The 22,488-nt window shown below is 42.1% G+C and overlaps 1 protein-coding gene across 13 annotated transcripts in view; it reads right to left on the bottom strand.

The window, feature by feature from the left end:
* The window catches only part of Kif16b (kinesin family member 16B), a 286,551-nt gene that overhangs the window by 214,208 nt on the left and 49,855 nt on the right, over window positions 1-22,488 (bottom strand). For all 13 annotated transcript variants that reach the window (XR_013050802.1, XM_076570753.1, XM_006983685.4 and 10 more), the window contains 8 exons: window positions 18,511-18,627; window positions 15,832-15,929; window positions 15,063-15,172; window positions 11,554-11,696; window positions 9,820-9,988; window positions 9,517-9,648; window positions 8,241-8,416; window positions 1,649-1,714 (listed from right to left, as the gene is read on the bottom strand). Coding sequence is in view for 12 of the 13 variants with exons in the window: in XM_076570753.1 (XP_076426868.1) it covers window positions 1,649-1,714; window positions 8,241-8,416; window positions 9,517-9,648; window positions 9,820-9,988; window positions 11,554-11,696; window positions 15,063-15,172; window positions 15,832-15,929; window positions 18,511-18,627 (1,011 nt within the window). In the remaining variant the exon portion in view is untranslated. The remainder of the gene's footprint in view (window positions 1-1,648; window positions 1,715-8,240; window positions 8,417-9,516; window positions 9,649-9,819; window positions 9,989-11,553; window positions 11,697-15,062; window positions 15,173-15,831; window positions 15,930-18,510; window positions 18,628-22,488) is intronic.

Consider the following 22,488-nt stretch of genomic DNA (forward strand, 5'->3'; position numbering starts at 1 on the left):
CCCAAACAAACTCAATGGTACTTTTTTTAGACTTTCTCTTATTGCTTTGTTTAGACATTCTTGTCTTGTCATTTGCTTATATTATGGTTTCCTATTTTCTTTATTTCTGTGGAGTTTTGTGTGTGTGTTTCCTTGTCTTTTTGTTTGTTTGTTTTGTTTTTTGTCTGTTTGTCTCCTAAAGAGAGAAAGGGTTTGGAGTTGGGTGGGTAGGGAAGAACAGAGGATGTGGGGAGAGAAAGCATGACCAGCATATCTTGTATGAAAATATTTTTTCAATAAAAAGTAATAAAAATCCATCCTTTTCAAATATGAGCAAATAACCTGAGCTTTCAAAAAGTTCTAAGTATTCCTTAGATTTATCACTGTGTTTAAATCAAATGATCTCCATTAAAAACATAAATAGAATCCAATCACGACTCCATCTGACAATGTGACTAAAGAGTAAGACAGGTGGCCAGCAACTAGGAAGGTCAGGATAGCTGAGGAAAAACTTGAGAGCATGCTACGGGTGAGACGGGCAGCCACCTCCTTCATGCATGAAGAGTGCAGTCTAATGAAGACGTCTCCTGCTTTCTGTCAACTTGCTGAGTACTCCTGAAACCTGTACTTGATAAACAACCACACCCAGACATTCCACTACACTTAGGATTTGAAGCAGTGAAATATAAAATTTCATGAGAAAAATGGGGATTGAGAAATGGATGTCTTTCCTGACACTATTATCAGCTATTAGCCAACACAATTATCCTAGCAATTATGAACAAGTTCATAACTACAACTCAACTTGAATCTTCCACAGTGTGATTCTTGAGTTTTCACCATCAGACCATTTGTTTTCCTCTAGGGCTGTTTTAATCATTCAGCATCAGAAAAAAAAAAAAAAAAAGAACTTCTAAACTGATCTTACTGTCTGTTTCTCTTTTCCCAGAGAGCATTAAAAAAAAATTAACATGATAGAACCAAGTCAGCCATGAAGCTTGTTTTTGAAAATGCAAGCCTGATGTCTGCCCTCTGTCACCCGCCCCCTACAGAGCATCCTCAGTAGGGTCCCTCACTGCTATTCCGTCCCTGTCTCTTAATTGGTCTCTGACCCCGAGTGCTGACTATTCCACTGCACAGTCAAGGGCTCCACGAAGATGAACAGCACTTAGCACTAAGTTATGGGGACCACTGTGGTCACATGAATGTTAACTGGAGCCTCTTGTCACCTGCTTGAGTGGCCCCACTCTCTGACAGGAGGCCTGCCGGTGACCCTAACTGTGGCAAGTCATTAAGTGCCCCTCAAATCCTGTGTACTGACATGTGGATGTGCAATGCATAAAAAGCTAAGAAGAAGTATCATGGACCAGGTGTGGTGGTGCATATCTCTAAACCTAGCAGGATGAGACCAAAACACCACGAGTTCAAGTGCAGCTGACAGCACATAGTGATATTCAGTCTTGAACACAAAAAACAGATAGATCATGGCCACGGGGTTTGGGTTAGAGGTAAGTGTAATAAAGAAACTGTGTCCCAACCCATGGGGAAGCACAAATGCTCCATTCAGTGGTAAAAGCCTGGTGACAGTCTCGAGTTGTAATAAACAAGGACTTAAAAAACAATGCTTAATTGAAATTAAAAAACAATAATAACTCAAATCATCACTTACTCTTGCTTCATTCTGGTGAAGTTTTTCCTCCATACTTAAGGCTGTAGGCGAATCTAAGAGAGCAATCTACAATTTAAATCATAAAACATCAGAGTTAATAAACAGAAGTGATGTACATTTCTAGGATCTCCCCAAATTACCAAAACAGTTTCACAAAAAAATATTAAATGTTTATAAAAAGTAATTTCTCACCCATCCCCTCAAAGTATTCTTTATCATTAGGTCTCTAACCCATGGAGTACATGTCTTAATACTGAAATCAGGACCTCACAGTTGTAAAACTACATCTGCAATACAATCAGCAAAGGAAAAGCCATGGCAGCAGCACTTCACTCAAGTCAAACACATCTCAATCCCTACAGTTCTCAGAATTCATTTGTCTAATGGACAGAAAGAACAAAGTTCAAAAAGTAAAACACCCAAGTCTTGCTTAATAGTTCATCCACATTGAAACATACAAACAAAATTCACTTGTTTTCACTGTTGATGGCATCCAGTATATGGCCCAGCTATGCTGCGATCTATGTTTATTTCTTTATCCATGCTGCAGAAGGGTAAAATCTGAAGTCATAAACACCAAAATCAGGTAAGAACCTAGGACCAGTGGACAGCCCGGGGTTTCAGTTGCATGTCTAATAATTAAGCCTGGGCCTGAGCGGCAGGAGCGTAAGTGTCCTATTCAGTCTGCTGTTCTTGTTGCCAGAGATGTCACAGGCACAAACAGAAGGAGTTCAGCAAAGGCAAGCATTCTTTCTCAGTTTAATGGAACCATATTTTTATTGTGTTATCATAAGTGAAAATGGCATAAGCCAATTATCTTGATTATTGCTTTTTTAAAAACAATATATGAGGAACATATTGTTTATATTTAAACAATACAAACTTTTTTTATTTTCTTTTTAATGATTTTATTTCTATTGTTTGGTATTCACTGCATGAATATTCTGTAGTTGCTGTTGGAGCTTTCCTGACTGACGTAAACGCAGGTTTTTCTAATCATTTGCTTTCCCAGCAATGTTACAGTAACTATTCTTGTACCAACTGCCTATAGTATACATGACCAGATCAACAGACTAAATTTCCTCAAGGGAGAACTCCTTAGGCATCATGCATATGATTGTTCCTTAAAGTACCAGCATGGTTTTCATTTCTATCTCTTTCTTAGGTCTTCTTAGGTTCAGTTAAGCATTCAATCTAGCAGGATGACTGTAAGCCATACTGGGACTCTGTGGTCAACAGAGAACATAGCTGCTCGGTGGGGAAGCACAGGTGTAGAATGCAGAGGCAAGAGCCTAGTGACAGCATCTAGAGCGCTCCTTCAGCTAGCCACATGCAGGGTGGCGATTCACATGGGCATGTATACAGCCCACCTTGGTTTTGAAATCCACAGGCCACAGCAGTGGAACTACCAGAGGCACACCTTCCAGAGGCACACCTTCCAGAGCCACACCTTCCAAAGACACACCTTCCAGAGACACACCTTCCAGAGGCCTTCTGGGGGATGTGCCCAGTTATAGCAGTCCCTTGTCTCAGGGGACCCAAAGGTATAGCTTCTCAGCTGCCATTTGAATTTTATATATTGTCTATCTTAACCTGGATGAAATTCATCAATTAGGAGATTATTTTTATTATTGTAAGTGTTGACTGGTTATACAGCTGGCATCCCACTTTTATCAGGTTTACAGATATGAAAGTTAAACTAAAGCCTACCATTCTTGCCAAGATGCTATGTAGTCAATGGTATTCATTGTATTGGATATTTTTCACATATTCAGGAAGCAATCTGAAACTATTTTTCTACAACCTGTGCTCACATTATTTCTTCCCTTTCCTGTTGGGCTGTAATGCTTTTATTTGTAGTTGTCCTTTGTAGCAAAGAAAGTAGGGCTAGGCTGCCTGAGCTGTTGGGCACCAGATGTAGATGTAACCAACCGTCTTATTAAATAAGAAACACAGAAACAATGTAAAAGAGAAAACTGAGAAGTCAGAGCTCAGAGCTAAAATCTCACCCTTCCTCCTGCTGTCCCAGCTTCGCGAAAAGAGACCCACTTCCTGTCGGTTCGTCTATTTAAAGTATGTTGTTCTGCCTTCTCATTGGTTGTAAACCCAAACACATGACTGCCTCGTCACTGTCTGAATGTACAGCCCCCTAGGTCTTAAAGGCATATGTCTCCAATGCTGGCTGTATCCCTGAACACACAGAGATCTTATGGGATTAAAGGCGTGTGCCACCACCGCCACACTCTTGCTATGACTCTAATAGCTCTGACCCTGAACACACAGATATCTATGGGATTAAAGGCGTGTGCCACCACCGCCACACTCTTGCTATGGCTCTAATAGCTCTGACCCCCAGACAACTTTATTTATTAACATACAATCAAATTAATATTTCAGTACAAATCAAAATAATATTTCAATACAATTAGATTACCACCACATTAATGAACTGTATGGATTACAGCCGACGCCCATGGTGTTACATGCACCTGCTACATCCCCACTCAATTCTGCCTGCCTGCGCTCTCACAGAATGAGAGCATTCGCTGTGACAAATGTGTGTGGCTCTGTCTCCTTTATTTCCAATTGTTTTGTGTTTTCCTTCAGAGAAGTTGATGTCCTGTCTGATTTTAATTGTGAACTGCACTCTATTCATGACAAAGTAATCTTTTCTAGAGCTAAATGTATTACTCTTTCTGCATCAGTCTCCTCTTCTGCGAGTTAACTGATAGGACTCTGCCTATTCCTACAAGCATCATCTGCTTAAGCTTTACTCTGTGCTCTTGTCTCATACACACCTCTCTTAAAAGCCTCTACAAAGATGTTCTACTGTTCACATTCTAACACCAGGCCTGGCTATAACAGTGAGGAGTCCATTATACCTCCATCTTTTTGCCCCATTGTTTTCTTTGCTTCTTAAGTGTAATTGTTCATAGTTTTTATTAATTTACTCTTTCCCAAATACATTTGTGAGAGATTAGGGAGTTGAAATTTTTTTTCTATAAAATGAAAAGTGGAAATATTTGTAAATTCAGCAAAGCACATGATAAGAGAATTCATCTAGAGGCCAACTTCATTCAAAATGTGCAAAGTTCAAAGTAAAAGCATTCTGCAATACTTATCCATCAAAATAGCTAATGACAATTGGATAACATGGAGTGTGGGCAAAGACTTGCGGAGACTACACTGGTACTGACGTATGTTGATGGGGAAAGGGAAGGGCATAGCTACTTTAGAAACTGGTGCCGCCTCCTGAAGTTATACGTATGATATGTATACCTCTGACCACCAAGTCTTCTTAGGCATAAGCCCCACAGAAATACATCTGTATGTGTACTAAAAGGCACTTAAAGGTCCACAACAGACATAATAACACCAAATAGGAAGCCCTCAAAAAGCAAATGAAAAATTGACAGACAGATGAACTAGGAAATGTTTGTGTAATGGAATACAAACAGAAATAAGAGTAAGTGGGTCCTCACCTACATGCAACAACATGGATGAACCTCATGAACACATTGGATCCAAATAATACATACTACAAGATTCCATATACATAAAGAGCAAAAGCAAGCAGACCCAAAAGCTCTGCCTCAAACAGTCAGGAAGGTGGGTACCCCGAGAGGATGGGAGGGTGGGATCTGGCTAGAGCACTAAGAGTGGCTCCTAGGAAACGGTGAAGCTCTAGTCTCAAGGTGAGCACAGGGAGATCAGTGACTTCTAAATCCATGCAAATATGTATCCATGATATCCTATTTCAACGTTCCTGTAGTTCTTATATATAATCCTGTAAAAATTCTCTGTATACATTTACATACATCTATACACATATAGTTCTGTATAATAGAAGTAAAGAGATATCACAATCTTTCTGTTTTATCAAATTGTATTTTTAAATGTTTGGCAGATGATCTCTGCAATGGCAATATATAAAATTACTAAAAATAAGAACTGATTTTTATTTAGCTTTGCTTAAATAAACAATTCTAAATATGGAAGTTAAATTAACACTCTCAAAGAACTACAGGAACGTTGAAATAGGATATTCCAGAAATAGAGGAATGCTCTCAGAAAGATTTACTCACAATTATTTTAGAGAGAGATTGAAAGGGGGATGGTGTGTGTGTGTGTGTGTGTGTGTGTGTGTGTGTGTGTGTGTGTGTATGTGTGTGTGTGTGTGTGTGTGTGTGTGTGTGTGTGTGTGTGCGCGCGCGCGCACGTGCGTGCGTGCACATATCTGGGGGTTCAGAGAACTTTGAGTACTGGTCCTCAGGCACCTTCGACCTTAGTTTAAAATCTGTGTCTCATAGGCCAGAATTTCACAATTTCACAATGCAGGTGTGGCTACTGGTCCACAGGCTCCCAGGGATCTGAGTGTCTCTATCCCAGGTCTCGCCATGGCTAAGATGACAGGCATTTACCCCCTCGCCCGGCTCTACAGAAGCAAGTACTCACCACCAGACTCTCTCTCCAGTCCCTTATTCAGAGATTTTTTTAATGAGCATTTAAGAACATTTTTTATTAATTATCATAAATTTAATTAGGTAGGATATCCTTTAACATCTCAAAGACTTATAGTTTCAGAATATTCCTTATCTTGAATTAGAGTCCCATGTTCACTATAATGTATATATTAAATTTACCAAAAACACATTGTAAATAAACTTTCCATCTTCACTTCCAAAACGGTAACAAAATTACTCCTTAGTTATAGAAATGATATTAACTCATGAAAGAAATAAGGGGATAAACAAACACAACAATAGGCACACAATACAACCACATAAGGGCAAACACAAGGTGGGGCTTGACACAAGCTAAAGTCGTCTGAGAGCAGGGAACCTTAATTAAGAAAATGTTTCCATAAGATGGGGCTATAGGCAAGCCTATAAGGCATTTTCTTAATTAGTGATTGATGGGGGCACAGTCCATTGTGGGTGGTGCCATCCCTGGTCAGGTGGTCCTGGGTTCTATAAGAAACCAGGCTGTTACTGAATAAATGAGTCTGCTGTTTGCCTTTCACCTGAAAAATAAAAATTAGAGAGAGAGAAAGAAAGAAAGAAAGCAGGCTGAGAAAATCATGGAGAGCAAGCCAGGAAGCAGCACTCCTCCCTGGCCTCCCTGTCTGAGTTCCTGTCCTGATTTCCTTCAGTGATGAACAGTGATGGGGAAACATAAGTCAAATAAACCCTTTCCTCCCCAAGTTGCCCCAAGACACTGATGACAGTGTCTCATCACAGCAATAATAGCCCTAGCTAAGACAGTGAGAAAAAGCACTTGCCACCAAACCTGATGATGGGAATTCAGGCCTAGGAACTCACATGAGGAAAGGAGAGAACCAAATTCTGAAAACTGTCTTCTGACCCCCATATGGGTACCATAGAACACGCATACCCACTCTCCCTCAACAGTCTCTTGGAAGATCCAGTGAAGGCAGTCCTTCACATATTAATCATTTAAAAGGTGTACTTTAGACAAATAATGTTTCCAAAACACAGATAAAGGATTCCAATAGCAGTGTATAAATAGAAACAAGTACTGTGGTTCCTGATATCACATTCTGCTGACAACTCCCTTTCACACCAGAGGCCTGACATCACAAACAGAAGTGTGTACGCAGATATTTTTAAGTACAATGAAGGAGTCCTGTTTGACTGCAGTCTGCCATCTTGTGGGAAAGGACTGCAGACTTCAGGACACAGGAAACTGAGGTTTCATTTTGACAACGTTTCTACTGTTCAAACCATTTACGGGCTATCAAGAGTGGAGTATCATATACTCTTACAGGGAAAGCACTGAGCACTTCCCATTTACAGAAATGGGGTTATATAATGATAGACTTAAGATGTCCACACATGGCCTAAGAACACAGGATGAAATAAATGTATCGTTTTATTTCCTAACAGACAGACTGATTTTCTTTCTGATAACAAGACTGATAACACTATCTCTGATTTTCTTTCAAGGGTGGCCTTTCTTCACAGTAGTACCTGAACCATCTGGAACTTAGCTCACACAGTCCTCACAGAGCATAACTCTGCAGGAACATGCTCAGACTGTGAGAAACAAAAAGACACAGCTTCTCCGGAATTCAAAAGATACTGAAGTGAGGCCATTTCAATAATCATGCAAGGCCCCGGAGAAGAGCATCAGAGGCACCACTGGGTAAGCCAGGCATGGCTAAAGTGAGACCGAGACTCAGAAAGGTGTTCAAACACATCCCCTCTATTAAAATACACTTAGTGTCATAGAATCCATGGGAAGAATTTTAAATACTATTTTAAGTGTCTAAATTTCATTTTACTACTGGAGATTACACCACTAATCCTATTGCATGCTAAATTTCCATCCATAATTGATAACTATTAGACGGTTAATCATTTAAGGCTTGATGGATAAAATCTTACACCCAGAATGCATATGGAATGCAAAGGCCAACAGGAAGCTGATATAGAGACTCACTAACTCATCTGAAGCTTTACTTAGCACTTATTTACTCAAATCAATACCACAAGATAATTGTCTCATTAAGAGCTAGAAATAGATGCCATTACTCAAAGAAAATTATCTATAAATCTCAGAAAAACTCAACCTGATTCCCTTGAGCGAGCAGGGTTTTCAGCCTGGCTATTTCAGCTCGCAGCTCACGGATGAGTTTGACGTTGGCATCCTCATTAATGGTAGGCTTGTTGATGATGTTTTTGGCTCTATTTGCATAGCGAAGGGTACTTAGGGTTTCTCCATAATTGACATCAGCAGGTGAAATGGCTGTGAAGAATGAATACAAAAAATAATTCATCTAGCACTCCATGTTTCATTTAACACAAAGTTGGTTTGTAATTTAAAAGTCAGATCAACCCCAGGTCACAAGAAAGACTAAATATTCATTGCCACAGTAATGAATATTAAAAAATATCTAAGGTTTATAGGGAAGGGTGTTCACTGTACCAAATTAAAGGTCGTTCTGCTCCTGCCACATCTATAATCAGCCACTTGAACAACTTCAAGATGGGTGAGAGAAACCCTACCCAGGGAAGGGGTTTTCTCAGTTGATCACATGAAATTTCAGGGTGGCACTTCTCTATCAAGCAAGAATTAAAATACTTGGGCATTTCTGATAAAAATCCATCATCTGTAAAAGCCCAGAGCCCAGCAATTTTTCAAAAATCAGTAGGCTACTTAATTCCTTCCTTCTAGAAGCTTTTGGTTACTTCTGCATAGCAGTCCCCTTCCACCTAACTTGAAGACTGGGGTGAATACACGTTGTGTTCGCTTGCTGCACCAGTGACTGCAGGGCAAGGGCTGGGAAGAGGGCAGAGGGGAGAGAAGGGGAAAGGAGGAGGAGACAGAGGAAAGAAAGGCTGGGAGGTAACACGTCCTGAGTCCCCTTAGCAAATCTCCTGTTCTACATAGTTTTCTCAATCCTTATTCTTTCACTTAATTGGTCAACTATAAAAAGAGAGTATACTACTATTCCCATTGTGCTTACCTCCTTTGGTTTTTCCTTTCAATTTGAAATTTGAAATTATGCATCTACTGTTTTAAATGGGAAAAACTTGGGTTGTTTATTTGCTGTCTCTGTAAAGGATTCTCCTACGAGCTGGTGAAGTTCAAAGTGCCTGCCTTGTACTTGAAGCAAAGAGAAGCTGAGCCTGTCTGCCTGTCATTGTAGCCTCCATGATGCTCAAGTCTACAGAACTGCAAATTCCAAACTACCGATGTGTTACAATACATTATTTTCAAGACAGGAAAAAACATTTCTTTAAGATATAAAAGATGCTGCATCCTAATGAGACACTTCCAACTTAAATATTTACACTTAATTCACAGGAAATACTGATGCTCAGGGATATAATTTCAACTCTTACTGGCAATCATGATGGTTTTAGAGTTTCCTCCAAGGCTATCTTTCAACAGCCAAGTCAAAACAGAATCCCTGTAAGGCACAAAAACTTGCTTCTTCTTCACAAGAGGGTTGGCTGCATCCTGAGATAAATCAGCTGCCGGGAAGAAAGAAAGAGGTCATTCCAAAGTCCCTGCTTTGTCTGACTTAGCTCTAAAGACCAGCGCATGCTGCCTGGGTTTGTGAGACAAGCATCCAGCAGGCGTGTTCCAAGCTAACACAGTACCCAGGCAAAAAAAGGGCAGGAGGTGACCTCAAGCCTACCTACCTAAGGCAGAAATGACATTTCCCAGAGTCACGAGGGACTTGTTTATATTGCCCCCTTCCTTGAGCCTGACCCCAGTGGCACCGGTGGCATCCGCACGCTCACTTCCAGCAAGATCGACCAGGTGGATCTTGCTCACTGTTTCACATGGCATTTCAGCGTCGAATTTTGCCTGTGGAAAGACATGCACTTAACACTGAAGAAAGCAAAGGGCTCTGTGCTTTTCATGACCAAATTCCCATCACTTTCTCCTCCCAGCGGAGGTCTCTCAAGGTAGACTTGTGGTGTTCATTTTGTTATTTTACTGGCTATCTTCCTGAATTAAACCTGATGCAACAGAACTCTACCATATGTGACCCTCACACTTTCTGAAGAACCAGTCCATTTGGCAAACAACTGTCACTCTTGACAACAACCCTCAGGATTGGGGAGCAAAACAATATAAAACCAGCCCCCAAGGGGAACTGGAAATGAAAACAAAATGACAAGTAATTCGCTTTCTTCTTCTGGAAGCTTCAGCACTGCAGACACAAGGCTCTTCAGAACATGACAGACAGACAGTTATGTAAGGTATCATGATACAGCCGGGCGGTGGTGGCGCATGCCTTTAATCCCAGCACTCGGGAGGCAGAGGCAGGCAGATCTCTGTGAGTTCGAGGCCAGCCTGGTCTACAAAGCAAGTTCCAGGAAAGGTGCAAAGCTACACAGAGAAACCCTGTCTCGGAAAAAAAAAAAAAAAAAAATCATGATACTGTTTAATTAAGCACACCACATCTTTAGAGATGTGAAATACCAAAATGTAAAATCCCTTGCTCTGAATCCTATCAGAACTTTCTATTTCTAAAGGCCCTTAACCTATGTCTTATATTTTAGCCAAATGCAACAAATAATAATAAAAATTAGAGTTGACGGACATGTAAACCTTTTAGAAACTACAGTCATCTACTACATACTAGTAAAGCATCCACCAGAAAACTGAAGAAAAGCCAGTAAGCTGCTGTAATGCAAAGCGAGGCTCTAACTGAAGGTCTAGCAGGACACGGCGAATGCCCAGGGAGCCCTTGGAGAGTCAACTCATTTCCCTGCCCTCTGATCCTCAAATTAGTGAAGGGATGCCTGGCTGTTTCTGCTGTGTTCACTGTCAATGTGGACAGACAGTTCCAACACTTAACACTTGCTGAAGCCAGGAAGACTTGAAACCGTGTATACCTGTGGTCTGGTTTGGTAACAGACTCCTTCCCCTCAGCCACTCCCAGCCGCCTTCAAGACACTGAGTACCACCTGATCATAATGAATTCTTACATTAGTGCCTCTGAGTGCTCACTGTCCTCTAATACTACTCTAATCATAATCAACATCACCGGAGCCCGTGGAGCGATAATGTACTGCACCCGTTTCTCACCTCGGCCTCCAGCTGCTCTGCCTCAAAATCTATTATCTCCCACTGCGCTGATAACAATGAAAACTTTGCTTAATTAGGCACAGAGCAAGTTTTTCTTATGCCTAGAACAAGGTGGAAGCCTGCTAAATATTTCTAAGGATATACATCAGGACTTTTAAATCACTGTGAATGCAGAAAAGCTGAGCACACGGCACATGTTCAACTCTAATTAACAAGGAAGTGACAGTCACCTTTGCTTGCTGCTGCTCCTGGTTCAACAAGGATCAGCGCTCAGCTGGTGCTAATCAGCAAGGCAAGGCCTGAGGCCTGGAGCCTCTGCCCAGTGCTGCCCTTACCTGAGTGAACTTGATAGTGAAGATGGCGTGAGACCTGCTACTGACGTCGTTCATCCCGGTCGCCGCAGTGGTACGGTTGATATTCCCTGCGTCCATAAGTTCTTCCACGTCACTGTAGTTCTGGACTAAATGCTTGGATAAATCTAGAAGAAAAAAGAAAGGGTTGAGGGAATCCTTCTGTTATGTAGTGAAGGAAATAAGTAATTTCCCTTTAAGGATCATGCGTGACTACGCATCTGCCAACCTAGTTGGTCATCTGGTATCTACACAGTGGACTGCAATGCAGACTGAGAGCTGGACAAGCTGGATGGCCTCAATGGGCCTCGGCAACCTAATCTGAGTGTCCATTACACTCCATTACACAGAGTGCCCAGAATAAAAGTCAGCTCTTAACAGCAACCTCTCAGAAGCATCATGGCATAAGGAAGAAATATATAAAAGCTCCACTGTAGACGAATTTTTAAGATTCATGTTATACTTCACCCCTAGGAAAAGCCTCATGCATGCCTCACCCTATGCAAAACCTGAAAATATTTTAAAACTAAAAATTTTTTTACTCTCTCTCTTTTCTTGAGGGGAAGGTAGTTCATAGGGCACCTCTGCTTTTTCCCTATAGCAAACTCCTTCCTTCCCTTCTGTCAGGTAACCAGTGTTCCCAGTTTCCCCATACACTTCAAGACAATCCATTTAGACTAAGGCAGTTACACACATATCAAGCCACTTTCCCTCCTCCTCCATGCACATATAGCATACTAGGCAGGACACACATGAGGCCCTCTGATCAACGCCACACACCAGGATAAAATGAACATTGTTCTGCTTCCTGCTTTTTCCTTAAGTCCATCTAAGAATACTCTGTAACAGTTAGGGTGGCCTGGTGTTCATTCTTAAGGTTGCACAGAAATGGTTGTACCTCCGAACCACAACCAATTTACCAGCCACTTCTTGAGACTAAAGAGATTGTTTCTATTTTATTTTATTTCCGAATACAAGTATGGGCTGTTAAAATATTTTTTTGCATTGGTCTTTTCAAATGCATGGGAATGTAGCTACAAAATAAATTCGTGGAGGGAGAACTGCTAAATCAAAGGACGTTAGAAATGCCGACATCTGCTGCAAGGCTCTCCTCCACAGAGGGCAGTTTGCTGCAGCAGCAGTAAGGATGTGAAGCACACTTGTCCCCTTCCCTTCCCCAGCACCCTCTCTAGCCACCCAGAGGGTGACAAGCATCACCTGTAAGGGTCTTTCTGCTTTTCTATTGTAAGGAAAGAAGCTGAGCAATGTTTTTTCCCACTTAAAATTCATCCGTAGTTCGGGGTGGTAGTATAGCCCAGTCCCACAGAGCACTTGCCTGGCATGCTCAAAGGAGACCCTGGCTCTGATTCCTAGCACCATTGGGGGAAAAAATTATTCTTCTATGGCTTCTGGGTTTTAAGTCAAATGTTTAAAAAAAAAAAAAAAAAAACCTTCCTTCCTCTAAGATTCTGGAAATAAAAAAAAACCCACAGTACCTTGTGCTCATGTCATTATTTAATTTTTACATGTAAATTCTTAACTTATTTTTCAAATATTTTGGTATACAAGTTGAGTGATGACATTTTATTTTTTCTTTTCAGATAATCCATAATCCATACTCAATGTTTGAATAACTGCATTATTTAAAAATTTATAAGGATCATAATTATAGAGGTCAATAGATGCAGATGTTTTTACCCTGCTTAATTATTCTGTCTCTGCATATATCAATTTTATGTTTTAACATCTGCTATAACAAAGAAAAAAATGTAAAGGTCCTGTTAGACTGAAAGCAATAGGTATTCCTTAACACTCCCAAAAGACACACACAACACAACATACCCCTCTCTCTAGGGAGATAGAGCAAAAAATGTAAAGGGGAACTTAAATTATAGGCGTGGTCCTGTTGGCACACTGAAGACCTCAAGGTTAAAAAAAGGGAGCTAAAAGAGGTACACCTTCAAACCTATGTCCAGTTCCATTCCTGACAGCAAGGAAACACACTTCATGGACAATACCATAAGAAAGTGTTTCCATTAGCAATCCCTACACCCTTAGGCTATTCCCCTAGCAGTTACTCAGCTCCCTTAGGGAGAGCAAAATTAGCCTCCTAACAACATGACCTGGAACCCAGTGTAACTAATACTCCTCCTCTCACTGCTGGGATAAGAAACACCTGGCAAGGAGACTTACTGGAGGAGAGGGTTATGGTGGGTCCCAGTTCAAGGGAGACGGTCAGCCACAGTGGGGAAGGTACGGCAGCAGAACAAGGAAGCACCTGGTCACCAATCACATCATGTCCATAATCAGGAAGCAGAGAGCCATGAAGGCTTGTGTTCAACTTCGTTCAGTCTGGGTCCCCAGAACATGGAATGGTGCTACCCACATTGAGGGTGAAGGTGACCTACCTCAACTAAAGTAATCTAGATAATTCCTCATAAACATGCCAGAGATTTGTTTCCATGGTAATTCAAAAATCCCATGGAGTTGACAAAAAGATTAAATATCACAGCCAGAATGGCAAGGGCCAATTCCCTACACCACATTACATGCAACACCCTCCACAACTCAGTTAGTATTAGGGGTAGGGACACCAGTAACAGACCAGAAATTGAATGAATTTCCACAATCATGGCCCAGAAACCCCAAAGTACTGTAACTTAACACCACAGAGCTGCATCCCAGAATTGCTGGCTAGATTCTTTGACCAAGGCTGACCTTAACTGCATGACACTGGTTTTCATGGCTACTAATCGCATGCCATAGAGTACACAACTGAAAGTTATATGCACAGAGGCTCAAGCTAACCTCCCAGACCCGTACTTAAGCCAGTATGGACTGTACTCCTTCACATGGCATGTATTACATGCCAGGAAACTGCACACACAGAAGCCCACCCAAACCAGAAGAGTACTTTTAAATGGCAACCTCCACAGCTCATCAGTGTGCTTCTCTAGCTATTGCTTAGCTGCTGTGACCTTGTATACTCAGTGAACCACTTTCCCTGCTTTAATCTAAAGGGTGACAGTGTAGAGGTAGATGCCCAGCCCACCACAGTTACCCTATCACAACACAGATGCCAAGAACCAAGAGGGAACGCCTATGGGAACTCTTCGGACAAACACCGTAAGGTCGGTGAGAGGACCACAGTAAAATGCATCGCCACTGAGACACACAGGTTTGGGGGTGGGAGGGTGGGGCAGGACTTGCTCATCTTGTTGGAAAAGATGAGAAAAACCAATTTCCAGAGAGTTTTGTAAGCCAAGGGAAATTATGGGTTGGCCTCACCAAATACCTTAGTGAATACCTCGTGAAGTACAGATTCAGAGAACAGGAGACAGAGTGGTGGCTCTTGTTACATTTACTGTAATGAAATTCCAAAAGTAAACAACTGTTTAAATTCTTGCCATCACCACAGTTCTGTACTTTGTATTTTTACACCAATCCCAAGGGAAAGCAGGGGAGTGTATGAAGACAAGAAACTTCCTTCTTACCCTCAACGTAAGGTCCTTCTTTGGGATGCTCACGGACTCTTAAATTGAAGGTTTTAGATGACTTCCGCCTAAGTAGGTCTCTCACACGTTCGTTGTAAATTTCTAAGTAGCTAAAAATTTTAAATAGAATGAATTTTAGAAAAAATGATTTTAAGACATTAATAATAACAAACAACACACATGGCAACCATCTGCACCTCTGCTGTGTACTTCATAGGATGCATTTCCCTGAATCCTTGTAATGGCCCAAAGGTGGGTATTTCATCATCCCCACTTTATAAATTTGGCAGGAGAGGTCCGATGTGCTTTAAATAGCTTGCCCAGAGTCACAGTCACCAAGAGGATGATTGGCTCTGAGCACTACAGGTCAACACAGTTCTGCTCAAGACCACTGGAGAGACTCGGTGACAGAAAGGAAAAGGTGCTCTGTGCACCCAGGCTGATGTGAGGGTGAGACTCACAGGATCCCACAGACATTTCTTAGCCAAAAGAGTGAAACGAACTGCATGAGCTCACAAAAGTCAAGGACTCACTCCATTTGAGATAAAAATAGAATAAATACTAAAGCTTCCATCAAACAATGCTATTTCACACCCAAATTGTACCCAAGTAGTCTCAGTTCTATTGCTAACTAACATTACATTCAGGTCAGGAAGGGGCAGGCTCATTCCTCAGCAACCTGCAGCTTCATCCTTCTCTCTGCAAGACGTCTGTACAAGTCAAGCAGCCTGGGCCCCTCAGAACTTTATGCCTCAGGTTGTGGCCCTACCTGACTTCGGTCCTGAAAGAGGCTTCGTCCCATCTGGTGGTTTCATTTATCCGACTGAAGAGTGCTTCACAGATCCGAGGTATTAAACCAGAATCGCTCTGAAATGGAGAAGAAGGGTATTACAACCATCACTCAAACTAGATTCAGGCAGACAGTGAACTTGCATTTGGCTATCATTGACTCTAGAAGCGTGAGTGCCAAGCCCAAACCTCCCACCAAGAGCCCCTGAAGAACTGCTTCTTACTCTGAAATGAAAGGATAATGCCCTCTGATTTCTAAATGCTATGATTAGGATAATATACATTTATCAGATGTTAAACCAGCTAACAATGGCTTGCAAGGACTAGGAGACTTGTTCTCTATCAAAGAATATAGTTTATAAGGTACAATACATCTTAGAAATATCTGGCTAAATGACAAAACAGGGATAATACATACTATGCAGAAAAGAAACACTGACAAAAAAACCTGAAGTCCTCCAGATAAGCATCTTAAAATGTAGGTGGCAGAAGCACATTAAACTATGGAAGACAGCCTTCCTTTGGTACAGCAATCCCTGCAAGGTTCCCCTTAAGAAGAGCAAATCCACCATATCACTAAGTGATGTGGGTATATAACATAGTTCAGGACACAGGAACAAGTCTGTGAGCAACACTCTATGTACTGGCTAGTTTTCTGTCAACTAGACACAAGATAGAGTCATCTGAGAGGAGGGAGCCTCAACTGAGAAAATGCCTCCATAAGATCAGGCTCTAAGCAGACAAAGGCATTTTCTTAATAAGTGATGGGGGTGGGTCCAGTCCATTGTAGATGGGATCACCTCTGGGCTGGTGGTCCTGGGTTCTATAAGAAAGCAGACTGAGCTAGCCATGGGGAGCAAGCCAGTGAGCAGCACCCCTCCATGGTCTCTGCATCAGCTCCTGCCTCCAGGTTCCTTCCCTGTTTGAGTTCCTGTCCTGACTTCCTTCAGTGATGAACTATGGATGTGGAAGTATAAGGCAAACACCCATCCCCAACTTGCTTTTAGTCATGCTGTTTCATCATAGTAATAGTAACCCAAACTAAGACACTCTGCATCAGGCAAAATGCTCTCATTAGGGAACCCAGACCTCAGAGCAGCCATGCATTCTTGGCCAGTCCATTCCTACCTCCACTCAACTCCCCCTCAAAGAACTGAAGAACTATCATTGCCACTACTTTAAGGCATTTTTCCCCTTTGTATCTACCATTCAGTTGGTACAAGCTGTTACCAAGGACAACTGATACTTCCACCACAAGTTGTCTTTCTTACTTAAAATAAGTAACTAGAATACTGAAGCCATACTTACCTTCAAGGGTAGAGAAAAAGCACCTGCTGTTTAGAAGTGCTTTGTAAATGTCTTGTATAAAGTGGCTAGTGGAAAACTGACATGCAAATTTCATTTATAGAGTTGTTTTGTTTTGTTTTGTTTTTTCCCCAAAAGTTCAGTAGGAAAACAAGAAGAGGAAAATAGTGATTAAAGTGGAATGGGAAATCTGAGGTGTACTATCTCTCTCCCTTGCTCTTCCTGCCTTCTGGCCTCGTGACACGAGCTCAGTACCGTATTTCCCATGTAAACACAAAGTCTGGGTTTGAGAAACTAGGTTCCGGGCACTGGAATGATGTCCTTAAGAAGATTTGTTCCCCTTCAGTACCATGCTTCCATGGACCACCAAACCTTAGCAATGAAGACATAACCGTGCCTGCTGGCAGGGGCCCCTAAACCATCAGTGTCTACATCTACAACACACCACAGCTTTGGCCGTACTGAACACAGTTCTTGCTCCCACCTGAAAAAAATTACATACGTATCACTAAGTTTTAAGTACTTCTTCACGGGTTGTTTATGCTTTTTGTTTGTTTTGTGTGTTGTCAGAGACCCAATCAGGGCCTTGAGTATGCTGTGTAGGTGTCCCACCACTGAGGGCAGTTTGCTGCAGCAATGAATGCTATGAAGCTACATTCCCAGTCTTTTTTTGTTTTTTGATCTCTCTAAGTTCACCAGGATGGTCTGAAGTTTGTGATCATCCTGCATCAGCCTCCCAAGAAGCTGGGATTACAAGTGCACACCTTCATATCATGTCCAAATTTATTATGTCTACATTGCACTTCTCCACATTCTGGTGCAAATACAAGTGCCTGTGAATTTACATCGATTAATTTCTAAACTGTAGATGCTGTGTTTATGACCATATAAGCTGTAAGGGCTCTGTAATGCCAATTTTTTCATGTATTTGCTGGACTTATATAACACCTTTCCATCAAAAAGTTAGATTTTCCTTTTTGCGCTATTCTTAGGAAAAATGTTCTGAATAATTTTAAGAAGAACAGACTTTGGTAATTTTATTCAAACTGTTATGCTGGCAGAAAAGAAGAATAAATTACTTTCTTGATAAGATTATAAGGCCTTTAAAAGAAGAAGCGAACTGGGACTTGCACCCATTATTCGTGCTTATAACGTAAAACTATTTCTAATTTCAAATCTCTCCAAGGAAATTTAGTTCAGCTTATTACTGAGTTTTATCTTCTTATTACTAAAGGAAGATCAGAACAGGAAAAGTTGGTGCAGACCTAGTAGATAAGAGATAATTCCATCACTCCAGAGAAAGATAACGAGAAATCTCCTTCCCATATAGCATATAAACAACTAAACAACGTACAGAATTTCCCATCATAGTGTAGGACTTTCCGGATCCAGTTTGCCCATATGCAAAGACACAAGCATTATAACCTTCAAATGCAGATTTCACGACATCTGTGCCCAGAGTTTTGAAAACCTAAAAGAAAAAATATATTTACATATATATAAACACAAAGGATGCAAGTACCATGGATTTTAATAAAAGTCCCTGCAGTGTTGACAATATTCTTGAATGTTACTTTCATCTTTAAGGATTACAGCATAAAAATAAATCACTGCCGAGCTGCAACAACAGAATATGTATGCACCCCAGTTTTTAATCAAAAGTAAACTTCCCAAGCAAGCAAAAAGCAACACCATCCTTTTTCCTACTTAAGTTAGCAAATGATTTCTGAAATAAAAATGTAAACAAGGCCAAGTGGCAATTGTGTCTAGAAGCAAAGATTTTAACACATGATGTTAAAACTCAGAACTGTATAATGTGTAAAGCTATTCATCTTATCAGAGCCTCCAGAAATTAATATTCAAAACCTAAAGGTCACAGTAGCCAGAAATTATTGCCTGAATCCTACCAAATCAAAGCTTTCATTTCTCAGGGCCAATGTTCCTCAAGGTAAGTCTCTAGGCGACCTGGGGTAGCAGAGTGCTGGGGGCAGTGTGGTGAATGTCTGGGCTCCCTCACAACTGGGTCCCAGTGTATTTTCCTGTTTGGATACTTATTGAAATACTTGTAGACACGGTAGGGAGACCAGAGGGTCACATCCACAACCTGCGTTTCTGTCCCACGCCCCACATACTTGCTGTTTGGGGGTAAAGAGGATGAAGCGCAAATGGTCCAGGAGGACAGCTAACATAGATGAGACAGATGAAAATGTGAAGTCACCCTATTATATCAAGCTAAGAAGGAACGAGTCAAAGCTCTGTTGATGCCTCAATGCCCACTAAGCCCAGCACACCAAGCCCCCTCAAACATCTCTGCTACAAAAAGTAGGAGCATTGGTGAGGTGATATATTGTGTACCCTACTAAAGCTTGCCTGAGGATCAGAGGACAGAACAAGCCACTAGATTAAACATAGAGGCCAGGCAGTGGTGGCACACACCTTTAATCCTAGCACTCAGGAGGCAGAGATCCGCCTGGATCTCTGTGAGTTCAAGGTCACCCTGGACTACATGAGATTGACTCAGTCTAGGAAAGAAAACAGAGCTAGGCAGTGGTGGCACACACCTTTAATCCCAAGCACTTGAGATCTCATGCCTTTGCTTGGGAAGCACACACACCTTTAATCCTAGGATGTAATATGGCAGGGCATATAAGGCATAAGGAGATAGAAACTAAAGGCTTTTTTTTTTTTTTTTTTTTTTTTTTTTGGCTGAGGCCTTTCCAGTAAGGACTTAGAGGCTTTGGGATCGGCTGAGGAGTTGGCAAGGTGAGGTTTGCTCTGGCTTGCTCTGCCTCTCTGATCTTTCAGCTTTTACCTCAATATCTGGATCAGGGTTTTCTATTAATAAAACTATTTAAGATTTGAACAACACATTGGCAGCTAGAGATGCCAGAGAATGAATGTCATCAGGTTCACAGTCAGAGCTGAGGAAAAACCTGAGCAAGTGGGATGACCACAGTACAAGGTGGGGACTCCTATAGTCGTGAGCCCTCTGAGCCAAAATCAGGAGACCCAGAAAGCTATTTCTCCCAAACTACCCTGAGCAGCAGATCCTAGGATATACTGGCCGTGAGAGAATGAGGAAAGCTCTCCAGAATCCCAGTGGCCAGGCCAGCAAGTCCGCCCCGTGAAATGTGAGCCCAGGAATCAGTACACTGCAAAACTTCTCAAGGGGGTACTGCACCCCTGACCACAGCAAAGTCTGCTGACCACGCAGCTGACATCCACAGTGTAACAAAAATACAGCTAAATGAACTCAGGCTTTCTTCCCTCCATCCTGCTTGCACTTCCATCAGATCCATCAGTAAAACTTTCCTAACTATAATTTCAACTGAAGTTCTTCCACAAATGGGCTACAGCCACTTATTCTCAGTTAAGTGTTACCCATTTCAGCTTTAGACACTGTTATTTTCTGATCAGTCTAAAGACTTATTCAATGCCCAGCTGTGACAGGAGCTCACACTTCCTGGGCACTGTCACAGGTTCATGCAGTAATTCAAAGGGGGAAGGGCTCACAAGCCCTCAGATGAGGAAGCTGACAGGGAAGGTCAGTATTCAGGCCCTTGCCAGTGAGTGGCAGAGCTGGGTCTACACCCTCATTACAGGGCCTTGGCCACATCCACTAAATTCACAAGGCCCTGGTGCTAGCTGAAAGGATGTACCCCCAAGCGTTTGTGAAGCAAGAACCCCAGGAAGACTCAGGGATCCAGACCATGAGTTTCGGTCTCTGTAGTGGGTAGCCATTTCAGCTTTGATCTGGAAGTTCTAACCCCCATTGAGTGTGGCCTTGATAATTTCACCAATAGCTCTCCATTCACTAATACATATGAACTGTAAGGAAAAGTTCTTTTTCTCCAGTTCTCTCAGATTGGAGCAAAAACAAAAGTCTTCCACAGACATTTCAGAAAACAAGGAAGGGGCATTTCTCACAGTCCAGACTCGGGCAAAATGAATCACAGAAAAGAGTTAAACCAGACTCAAATGTCTCCACAATTTAAATCCTTCCTAGGACAGAGGGCCACACTGACCCAGGCCGCTCTTCACTGGCCCTGGGAGAGCTGACCCCTGCAGTCGGGAGAGATGGCCCCACCTCTCACCACAGGCCAGGGAGAACCTATCTATCCTGCTGGCTCTGCCCCCTTGTCTGAGGTGGATGGCCCCAGTGGCCTGGACTGCCCAGCTCAGCTACCACCCAGGCCCACAACCAGGCCTTGGATTGGCCCACCCTAACCTATAACCCATCTAGGACCTGCTGGAGCTTGTGAAGGGACTGGTCCTGTGGAACGATATCCTCAGGGATGGCCACGGGATATCCCAGAGGAGTTTCAGTGTGGATCCAGTGATGATGGTATACCAGAAACCAGAGGCCTTGAACCAAACCAATGACACTCTCCATGTTATTACTTTGTTAGCAAGTAGAAGCTCACCTAGGTGGTTTTCTGACAGACTGACGAGCCCCAGCAGGTGCAATGGTAGAAGAGATCTAGAACAGGTAGGTCTGTAAGTGACACCAGATCTAGCTCAGCCTCAGCACCAACCAACCCACCCACCCACGGACAGACAAGGATGCAGAAACAGGGACTGTCCTCCTCTCCTGAGGCTACCCTGTCACACCCCCACCAGACTGATTTGGCATCTGCTACCGTATCAAATGTGAGGAGACATTCAGGAGACCGATGAGTCCATTAGCACCAAACTCTGACTGAACCCCTCACTAGCCCAGTTACCCCAATCTGCCTTGCTGTGTGCGGAAAAGCTTTAAAGCTCCTTTCAAGGGTGACCGACATCCCAGGGTCTCCCTGGTGGGGAATGGACCACAAGAGGGCGCTGCTGAAACACGAGCTGCCTTCCAGCCTGGCAACTGGTTTCGAGTTTCTCCAGGGTTGAATTAAGAAGTAGGTAGTGTGAGAGAGATCAAAGCCTCCTGTTGAAGTTTTGAAGAACCATTAAGAAAATTAAGACCTTATTTAATGGTCTTTAATTTACAAATCTGTAGGTTTAAACTACTCATTGATTTTTTTTCCTAATTCTAAAATAATTGTTTGGTTTTTAGACTCAAAGGAAACTTTATAGTAGTGGACATGATATAGTTTCTCAATATACTTTTAGGGGTGTGTGGGCAGGCATGGTGGTGCACACTTTTTTTTTTTTAGATTTATTTTTTTATTATGTATACAGTGTTCTGTCTGCATGTATGCCTGCAAGCCAGAAGAGGGCAGCAGATTTCATTACAGATGGTTGTGAGCCACCATGTGGTTGCTGGGAATTAAACTCAGGACCTCTGGAAGAACAGCCAGTGCTCTTAACCTCTGAGCCATCTCTCCAGGCCCTCAAT

Source organism: Peromyscus maniculatus, chromosome 4 (genome assembly GCF_049852395.1).
Source record: "Peromyscus maniculatus bairdii isolate BWxNUB_F1_BW_parent chromosome 4, HU_Pman_BW_mat_3.1, whole genome shotgun sequence".
Lineage (NCBI taxonomy): Eukaryota > Metazoa > Chordata > Mammalia > Rodentia > Cricetidae > Peromyscus > Peromyscus maniculatus.